General features: G+C 36.1%; 1 protein-coding gene across 1 annotated transcript; it reads right to left on the bottom strand.

Annotated features, from left to right (window-relative positions):
- Positions 1 to 3,750: 3,750 nt before the first annotated feature.
- Positions 3,751 to 7,718, bottom strand: LOC105441986 (tripartite motif-containing protein 45-like). The gene is made up of 2 exons (XM_011673665.2): positions 6,878 to 7,718; positions 3,751 to 5,254 (listed from the first exon to the last, which is right to left on the bottom strand). The coding sequence occupies exons 1-2, from the start codon at positions 7,511 to 7,513 to the stop codon at positions 3,995 to 3,997; spliced, it is 1,896 nt and encodes a 631-aa protein (XP_011671967.2). The 5' UTR covers positions 7,514 to 7,718; the 3' UTR covers positions 3,751 to 3,994.
- Positions 7,719 to 10,687: the final 2,969 nt, after the last annotated feature.

Raw genomic sequence — 10,687 nt, 5'->3', positions numbered from 1 at the left:
CATTGAAACGAAAATATTTTTACTATTCGTTGCTTCATCAAAACACTTAAGGGTTGGTTAACTTCATAAACGCATTGATAGGTAGTGAAAAACTTTCCGATTTTTCACCAATCTCCCCTTTTATAATGAAATATGTTAGGTAGTCAATACCAATATTGTAAGTTTCAATAATTTGTTGTCTGCTTAAAACTTGACAGTCTGCTCCAATTAATTCATTTACAAACAAATCTTCCACTCTTTTGATTCCAGTGTCTAAAATTAACACGGTTTTTATTTATTACAATATGTCTTTATTGGCCTGTATTGACTTTACACACCGGACTTGCATAGGGGGTGCTTTCAAAGGGAGGGAACATGCATACGCGTACCCTAAATAACACTGAGTGGGGGGGGGGGGGGGCGTAAATACATATTATTTAGTTGTACTGTTTGATGAGTCAAAATGTATACTATGAACATGACTGACAAAGAAAGCGGACAAAATATACAGTTCCTCAGGTAGACAAAGGAACATCCCTTCACTGCTATTATGTAAAAATGTGTAGAACAGGTGTCACATGCATATTCACCTTTTTACATAATAATAATAGCCTAATAGCAGTGAAGGGATGTTCCTTTGTCTACCTGAGGAACTGTATATTTTGTCCGCTTTCTTTGTCTGTCATGTTCATAGTGAAAGTGATCACTAATAATAGTAATAATAATAATAATACCAACAAATCTAATATTGACAACATTTCTGATGGAATTAATTGTACATATTATTATATCGTCTCTTACCATATTTTTGAATATTTTTCCCAATACCTTTGTTTATCATGTTTCCTTGTTGTCATTACTATTATTACTCAGTACGTGTATGTTTATCATGTAACATTTGTATGTACGAGTGGAAGACAAATCTTTGGATATGGACAATAAACTATTTACTAATACGGCTACTTATACTTCATACTCATATTGATTTAAATGTGAAATTAAGGCTGCTTAAACATAACAGATATATCTGGTAAACTTAAAAATTTAACAGCCAGAGGTATATATATATCCTATGTATATATAAATATATGCATGTATAGATCTACAGTTGGGCCTGAAAGTTTACATACACCCGATAGAAAATCAATTTACATTATCGTAACTTCACTCATTCCTGCAAATTTGATTTAGAAAGATAGACAAGTGTGGTCTCTGATTAATTTATAATCGCATATATACACCAGTATTCACTCTGACCCGACTCTGACACATTTACATGTATATAACGTGACTTCCTCATGAGAATGTATGCAGTTGTGGAAATGTGAAACAAAAGATTTTCTTCCAGGTGTATGTAAACTTTCTGGCAAAAATACACACACACGCACGCACACGCAAACGCACACACACGCAACACACGTACATACACGCACACACACACATACACTCTATCTTGTGCCCTCACCCACTTTGTCTCACTCTCTCTCTCTCTTTCTATCTCTCTGTTTCCACTTCTCTTTCTCTGTCTCTCTTTCTCTCTCTATTTCTTTCACTCTCCTATATAACCCCCTGAATATTACCAAAGTCTTTGATATGTGTAAGTCCTTCAGTCAGAGAGTATTTCTTTTATAACCTCAATAACAATGAAACAAATTCAGAAAAACAAAATCTGAAAAATATGCTGCTCTTGTTATTTTAATTTGGTTATGCTTGTAGCAAAAACATAGGGAGTACAATTTGTCCATCAACAATACCACGTACTTACCAAATATACATACTGTCTATTTCTAAATGGAAAGAGACAACAGTTAATTCAATTCAATTTAATTCAATTTAGGTTTTGTTACAAATATACCAAATAAAAAGTCAAAAGACTAACAATAATTGGCTTACAATTATCATAAAAAAATGCATTAAAAACAGTAGATTTAAAAATTCAGTAATAAGTTAAAGTACATTGCTCACATTGTATCATATAAAAATGCATTAAAAAACAGTTGATTTAAAGATTCAGTAATAACTTAAAGTATGACAAAAAATTATTGTAAATTATAAAATGGTGATAATCAGAGTTAAAAGTGGAAGAGAGGGAGAGGGAAAGGATAACGAGAAAAAATAAAAGAGAGTTCAATTTATGACAACAAAATGTAAGCAAATGAACGAGAATTGAGTTGATTCAGCTTAATGAAGCATTGTAAAAGTAAAATGCACATAATACGGAAATGTCAAATGATACATTAATACGAATGCCATTATGGAATTGTTATTATACTGTTTAAAATTGATGAATGTCAATGACCTATACATATTGGTGAAAATTATTAATGAGTAATTATCATAATGTCAGAAAATTGAGAAAAGGAAATACAAGACAGACATAGAGAAACAGTGGGAGAGGGGAGAAGGGAAAGGAGAAGGAGAGAGAAAAAGCTAGAGAAAGGGAGGAAGAGAGAGAGAGAGAGAGAGAGAGACGGAGAAAGGGAGAGAGTTCGAAAATGACAATACATTGTAAACAGGTCTAACAAGATTTCAGTTGATTGAAATTAGCAAACGAACAAGAGAGGGAACTGTCGATTGTTTGTAGCGCTGGGTTCTGCAACGTGGTAGGGACAAATGATCGGAGTTTCTTAAACTACAAAATGTGAACTTCGAGACTTGTGTTTAAAATACTTTACAAAACTTTGAACAAAACAGTAAAGAGACCAGTAGTCTGTCCCAAAATAGTCATACGAATTGACCAAACAAGGTAATACTTAGACCATCCATACATTTTTTTTCGTGAAATGCAGTCTGGGGAATGACCTTGGAGTTTGTTCCCCAGAGCCTTCCAGAAGGGCATCCAAGTCAATCACATAGGGACACCGCATTAACCGATGCACCAAACTTTGTCAGGAGGAAGTTAAAGGTACCATGACACAGAAACTGGAAAAAATTATCTTAGAAGAGGATGGGTTCTTTCAACTTATCATATGATAAACATAATCCTACGTTACCCCATTTTCTTTCTACCGTTATTAAATTCAGATCGAGATATTTCAAATTACATGTCACAAATTGATAGTCTGTATAGATATAAATGAATTAAATCGAACTTAATTAAACTGAATTTGATTCAATTGAAGCGGTAATTAAAACGGAAAATACAACTACCGAATACAGATAAAATATGCAAAGTAAAATTACCAACAGTAACTTTTGCAAAGATATCATAATATTCTTCATTTACTTAAAATGCTTAATCAAGCAACACAACTTCCGACTGTTAAGCGGAGCCTAATTTCTGTTAATATATTGTTCTTCTCTACAATACAGATGTTTAATTTTTCATATCATCAGTTCCTAGAGCATTCAATTTACTGGATTTTCAGACAGAGTGCAAAGTGAATACGAAGGAATTTTCAATGAAATGTAGCAATATTTTCACCATGGTCCTGTAAGGCTTCTTATTAGAATTTGATATGATGTATTAGTCAAGATCAATGTAACATACATACGTAGAGTAAAATGATATCACAAAATAAAAACAAAATTATAATAATAATTTGACAGGATGACCATGAGTACTGAAAAGCTTTAAAAATTTATCAATTTTCAAGTTATGCATACAGTATATTATGCTATCACTTGCATCTATTTACAGCCTTTCAAGGGGTAGGTACCTCTTAAATTCAAATTAATAGTATGTCTGTATATGTTGTTATTCTTTAATTTTGCACTACCGATCATTTGTTTAGATATTCAAGAGAAAACAAGTACCCAACGTAAAAGTATATGCATATTTTACTTATTTATTACATACTATTTCGATAGAGGGAAGTTTTCATGTTATTGGATAATGGAGAATGACAACTGTATACAGGTAATGAAAATCTATTGAGAGAATGAACATCTTCTCATTCGGTTATAGTTATTACATAATAAAAATTAGAATATGAAACATTGGCCCCTTTTATAGATCTGGAGCAGAGAGGTATACACACTACAAATAATGGTATTATATAGGATGTGAGATGGATTACAGTGATACTTTGATAAAATACAACTTATTGTGACTAGCAAACGCGAGTATGTCTGGAGAGGGGGAAACCAAGTAACACCAATCAGAACCAATCGTCAAAGTAAGTGCATTGAACTCAACTCTCTCCTTCAGGTTCAGACCATCAAGGTCATAGAGCCTGATCACCACGTTACCTTTCATACGATCTACACTCGCTACATACACCTTGTCCTGCTCATCCAGGGCAGCAAACAGGTATATATCGTTTGGAGCTTGTAGAGACTTACCAGCATTCCCATCCCTGTCATAGACCGTCACCAAGCTTGGATCGGGGTAATTACATGAACTCGTGACGATCAAACCCGACTTTGTGCCAGATACCTGCCTCGTATTGTTGTGTTTTGTTGGAACAGCGTGTTTGAGAGTGGATCCAGTCGGGTCATAAATAGAGACTTGATTCTCATTGGTAGCGATAAGGATTTCATCTGATGGACTTCTGTTTAGTCTGAGAAAGCCACTGCGGTTCACGCGGATGGTTGATTTCGTGGAGCCATTGGGAGAATATATGTGTGCTTGGTTGCCACCCGGCCAAATGCATAACGACCTGTCTTGTTGAAATACAAGATCAAGACACTTCATTTGACTTGATATGTTTGCACACTGGTGCTTGTTACCAGCTGAATCAATTATATCTATACCATGTTTATCAGAATATCCGATAGCTACACTGTCATCAGAGTACTGGGTCATTCCCCACATCATTACCCCAAGATCTACACACTGAATGACTTGCAACCTCGGATCTGATTCTAAGATGCTCCCGAGGTCAAGACGAGTATCAACTGCAGGCTTGAACATCTTCTTCTGTGCTTTCTTAGTAATGGCTGTCGCAGAAGTGTGATCAGTAGCCTCCTTCAGCATGGCATCGAGCTCCTCACAGAGCAAGGTATGAGCAGACAGACTGTCTGTCTCAAGACGACCCAGTCTGTCATTAGCTACCAGTGTTATTGAACTACAAATACTCTTGATTTTCTGTCGATCCTTGGATTTCAAGACGTTGAGGTCGTCCTCGAAACCCCGCTTTACTGCATTGATTTGCTCGATGAGATTTCGATGATTTTCTTCCAGCTCTTTAGCCTTGATGCTGTAGGCTTGACTGACATCGTCCAGAAGTTTCTGCACGGCAATGTATACTTCATGGCGTTGTACTTCCACATTTTGAATGTTCTTCTCCAGTTCTGATTTCTTAGTGGCACATCGCTGGACAAGGTCGTTCACCTAAACAAAACAAAAAACAGAGAAGTGAAAAGAACATTTAGCTATGAAATGTAGCCACGTTTACTAACGCCTTTATACACCCCCTTCTCCGCAACAAACACCTTTTCTCCTTTCTTGATATTTGCAAAGAATAATGCATTTAAGTTTCAACAACATCAACAAAAGAAAAACACATAGTATTCCTCCCTTTTTTTGGTGGTAGTATTGGAATGTAGATCTCTTAAGCATATGTTTTAAGGCACAGAAGCATATTTAAAATATTCAAAGTTATTATTTCCATAAGACATAAGATACCTCATATTAAAGAGTTTCTGTAATACCAAAGTTCATATATAACTCGATAATGCTTATGTGAAATTGAAAAGTGTAATCAAGTATAGCTTGAAACACATCGGAAAATCCCAGCCTACTTCAAAAAAATGATTTGCATATCAGTGATCAAAAAGCGAGCAACATGAAAGAGCTTCATGTTTTCTCAAAGGGGTGTCAACATTGTTGTCTCATTGTTGTTTACTAGAGAGAAGCTTTGTACTTCGCACCCTATCCGTTTCAAGCTCAAATGCAGTAGACAGGGTTTGTACAATGATAAGAAACCTTCCGACTATTAAATTGCGACGAAGTCTAACGACCGAGAGTAAAAAGATAGCGTTTTGGAAATTTGAAACCGTATTTCAGAGGACTTTAAGAAAGCTTTTCTAGCTATAATATCAAATTATCATATGCCTTCTCCCCAATGTTTTTTTCTTCTTCTGTACAGATCAGAAAGGGTACATCCAGTGGTGTACGCAGGATTTTTTCAAGGGGGGGGGGGGGTGGTTTAACATTTTGAAATCGGGCCAAAAATTTCGCAACGACTCAGCCCGCCGCTGAATAAGCGGCGGGGGGGGGGGGGGAAGGAAAACATACCAAAGGGGGGGGGGGGGTTTCCTCCAACCTACACACATAAAAAAAAAATCAAAGGGGGGGGGGGGTTTAACCCCCCCCCCCCTGCGTACGCGCCTGCATGGGTACATCTATTAAAGTGCGATGGATTGTAGCGACCAAGAGAGAATTTTGAAATATGGAATGGTTACATTTTGTTGTTTAGAACGTCTATTGCTTTGCAAAATTATTAATGTCAAATTTGTTTGTCTGGCTTGGGAGGCAGAAATAACAAATCCACATTTGTTTGTAAAGATATTTGGAAATATGAGCGGAAGGGGGCAGAGACGAGTTGCCTCAACCCCCGAGAGGGGTAATAATATGCCCCCAGCTTTTGCTTCCTCAAAATAATAGAGACATGCTGTCTAAAGTATTATGATTGCAATTCTTTCTATAATTTGTAGAGCAGGTTAGCGACCAACAGCTGAGTAACTTGAGGTTTTGGAATGTTTAAATTCTGCATTTTAGAGAACTCATCTGTTGACAGGGCTTTTGCTGCAAAATATTTCTTGTCAAGTGGGGGGTGTATCTGATGCCATGCTTGTGGTGCCTATATTGTAGAAAGGGGTTTACAATAATAAAACACCGGGTCCAGCTAGTAATATTCGAGGAGCGTAATGAGCGAAATTTACATTTCAGAGCACTTGTACCTACGTTACCTTAAAGTATCCCAAGTCCCTGCCTAAATGAAACCATGTTTACCTTAAGCCGTAACTCCTGCTCAAAGTCAGCCTGATTCTTGATTTTGTGAATTTGATGACCGACGATCACGCACTTGAAACAGACGTGGACCTTACAATCCTCACAAAACATATCTTTGTTCTCTTGTTTGTGGATGTAGCACTTCTCGGATAGATGACTAATGCTGACCTTCCCGTTGATGATATCCTGTATGGATACAATCTCATGGGTCTCAAACATCAAGGACAAACCCTGATGACAGATCAGACACTGCTCACACAAGTAGCTGTTGCAGGTTTTGCAGAATGACACAGCCTCTTCTTGACGTTTGCACGCAGAGCATTTTGGACGCATCTGAAGGACAGCATTCATCCCTCCACATTCGACGTGGTAATCTTCTACGAGTCCGTTGACAGTCACATTGGTGAGGAAATCATCGACACGGTTCGCCGACAACTTGGTGACCTCTCTGCAGAGAGGACAGATCATGTGATCGAGATCCTGATGGGACAAGTCATAGTTCTTGAGACACTTCCGACAGAAGGTGTGTCCGCATGAAGTCAGGATGGTTGCCTCGTCGAAGATATCAAGACATAATGGACACGTCAGGTTCTCTGAAGAGCTTGTAGGTTTCTCTTTCTCAGTCTTCTCAGCCATTGGTACGAATATAGGATTTTTGGGCTTATTACAAAAATGATCTTATTCTACACATAATATATCCGTTGTCCAATGAAGCTTAAAAGTGTGATCAGCTAATGTGTACTTAAAGCCAACAGTCAGTTAATGAAAGCACAAACTATATGAAGTGATCAGTGATGTATAGTAGATTGTACCAATATCCTGAGTCTACGTAACAAGTGCGTCCTAACTGCAGGCAGTTCTATACCAATGTCTCACGTTGATCACAATATGTGTTGAAAGAGGTGCGAATAACATTGTTCAAAAGTATTGAGTCTCTCATTAGTGTATAATACAAATGTGATTGCAATGCTACGCGCACACTTATTGATAAGTAAATCGTCTGTGAAAATAATGCAGTTTGTGCATCCTATGAATAGAAGTGGGTTTTCCCACAGAGAGCGCGTCCAGCGTATTCACCTTTGAACTTAAGTGGCGGTATTCATCATTTTGATCTATAGAGGGCGACTTGTTTAGTTTCTAGTAGTGGATACATTGTTTTGGAGATCCAATTTATTATAATCCTAGATTCATTTGCTGTTATCACTTTGTTTGGAAGGGTAAAGGACGGTAACCACAATTACATTTCACCCCTTCTTTATCCACAATTCTTCCTTTATCTTCTTCCATCAGTCTCTCATTCTTTTCTCTTTCACTGTCAACATTTCTCTTGACGTATCAAAACCTACTTGGCGCCACTTATTACAATGCAAAATTCGCCTGTAAAAAATATTTCTCCACTTCCTTTTGTAAACATTGTATACAAAATATTTTAGATTAGGCTTCTAACAAATGATGATGTGAATCATGTCTGTCTCAAAGAGCTGATATCAAGAAAAGTGATATCAAATAGAATATGTAGGCCATATTGCACTGAAATATTAGTCTTCCGTGTTCAAAAGGCATTCGACGTATACAAGGGAACATCGTTGAAGAGAGTTAAATAATCTGTTTAAAACAATCTTTACGAATGGTGATTAGCAGACGACAGATACTGCCCCCAGTATTAGGTAATATAGGACATTGTCCATGTGTTCATTAAATGTGAACTAATCAAAATGTCCTTGATTATGTCAAATAAGTTGCCATATTTGTGTAGATTTTTGCGTGGATATCTCTTGTTTACCTTAGAATAAAAAATGGCAGAGAAGTGGATGTTGTAAGAACTATCGCATTCTGGTGTAGGCCTATGTATAAAATGTTAATCATCATGAACTTTTAAGTATGATTTTAATGAAAACTATTTCATAGTAAAGCACGTATTTAAAAAAGAAAAAACACACATACTAATCGTAAATCAGGAGCTTTAAAAAAACAGACAAAAGTTTAGAGAAATTGTTAAAAGCACCTTAAATGGTAAGTAGCAAAATATTGTACAGGCGAGAAAAAAAATGTGTTTTCTAATGATAACATAGTACTTCAATTATATTGGTTCTCAAAACTTTATTTTGATGCTCGAATTGAAATTAGACATCTCAACTGAGGCACTCACACACACAATCATTCTCTTTCCAAGTGTGAAGTTGAATACCAATGTGGTTACAATGGTAGAATCACACTTGAGTCGATTGACTGTCAATATCATGCAGTTTGTGCATCCTATGAATAGAAGAGGGTTTTCCAACAGAGCGTATAAGCATGCACCTTTGAACTTATTGACGGTAATCATTTGTCTTTAAATCTATAGGCGACATATTTAGGCTTTAAGTGATGGATACATTATGTTGGAGATCCACTTTAGTAGAATCCTGGACAATAGAGCAAGACGTTTCATGTGCTTCCATTACTATAATTGGAAGAGTAAACGACGGTAACTACACTCATTTTCACCGCTTCATTCTCCACTATTTTCCTGTTTTCAGTTCTATTTCTTTCTTTCTCTTCCTCTTTCTCTGTCAACAATTAAAGGACTCTTCCAGTGTCAATCAACAAACCGTGTGCATACAACAAAATAATGTACATGTAATTATAGGCTAGATTTGTAGGGTATACATTTATTTTATTATTATATTCTAGTTTTCTTTTAAAGAAACAAATCTCTTAATCTCCGTGTCTCCTTTTCTCTATCTTTGCCTCTCGTTCACTTTCCTATAAACCCCTGAATATTACGAAAGTCTATGATATGTGCAATTATCAACTCAGTAACAATGAACAACTCAGGCAGTCGATCATTTCATAATCTGAAAATATGCTGCTCTTGTTATTTTAATTTGCTTATGCTTGTAGCAATAACGAAGGAATATATTACAGATGGCGATATCAGCGAGTACAGTAATCTTACAGCAATATCCTGTGTCCATCAACAATTCCTTGTACTTACTAACAGCAAAAAACATGTAATAAGCTCCCTCTACAGCGTATACAAACTATCTAGTTCTAAATAAAAAGAGACAACAATTCATTTAAAATACAAAATGTGAACTTTTAGACTTGGTTAATCATATATTTACAAAACTTTGAACAAAACAGTACAGAGACCAGAAGTCTATCCAAAAAAGTCATAAGAATTGACCAAACAAGGTAAGACTTAGACCATCCATGCATTTCACGAAAAAAAAATGTCAGTGTCGGGAATGCCCTTGGAGTTTGTTCCCGAGAGCCCTAGAGAAGGGCATCCAAGTCGATCACATTGGGTCACCGCATTGAAAACCCATGCACCAAACTTTGTCAGGAGGCAGTTGAAGGTACATTACCATGACACAAACACTGGGAAAAAATTATCTTAGAAGAGGATGAGTTTTTTTCTCCAACTTATCATATGATAAACATAATGCTATCTTACCCTATTCTCTTTCTACCGTTACTAAGTTTAAAATGAGATATTTCAAATTAAATGTCACAAATCGATAGTCTGTTTAGATATAATTAAATTGAATCAAATTTAGTTAAACTGAATTCAAATCAATTTAAGCGGTAGATAAAATGGAAAATACAACTACCAAATACAGATAAAATATGCAAGGTAAAATTACCAACAGTAACTTTTGCAAAGATGTCGTAATATTCTTCATTTACTTAAAATGCTTAATCAAGCAACACAACTTCCGACTGTTAAGCGAAGCCTAATATTTGTTAAAAAACATTGTTCTTCTCAACAATATAGTAAACTAATTTTTCATACCATCAGTTCCCACAGCATTCAATTTACTGAAT

This window comes from Strongylocentrotus purpuratus, unplaced genomic scaffold, assembly GCF_000002235.5.
Source record: "Strongylocentrotus purpuratus isolate Spur 01 unplaced genomic scaffold, Spur_5.0 spur5_scaffold_10, whole genome shotgun sequence".
NCBI lineage: Eukaryota > Metazoa > Echinodermata > Echinoidea > Camarodonta > Strongylocentrotidae > Strongylocentrotus > Strongylocentrotus purpuratus.
The sequence above is the reverse complement of the archived record's forward strand: the minus strand, read 5'-3'. Positions and strand labels throughout refer to the sequence as shown.

Coding starts and splice junctions, on each gene's coding strand:
- LOC105441986 (XM_011673665.2), bottom strand. CDS start 7,513: ATGGCTGAGAAGACTGAGAAAGAGAAACCTACAAGCTCTTCAGAGAAC. Junction 5,255..6,877: donor AGCAGGAGTTACGGCTTAAG/GTAAACATGGTT, acceptor TGTTTTGTTTAG/GTGAACGACCTTGTCCAGCG.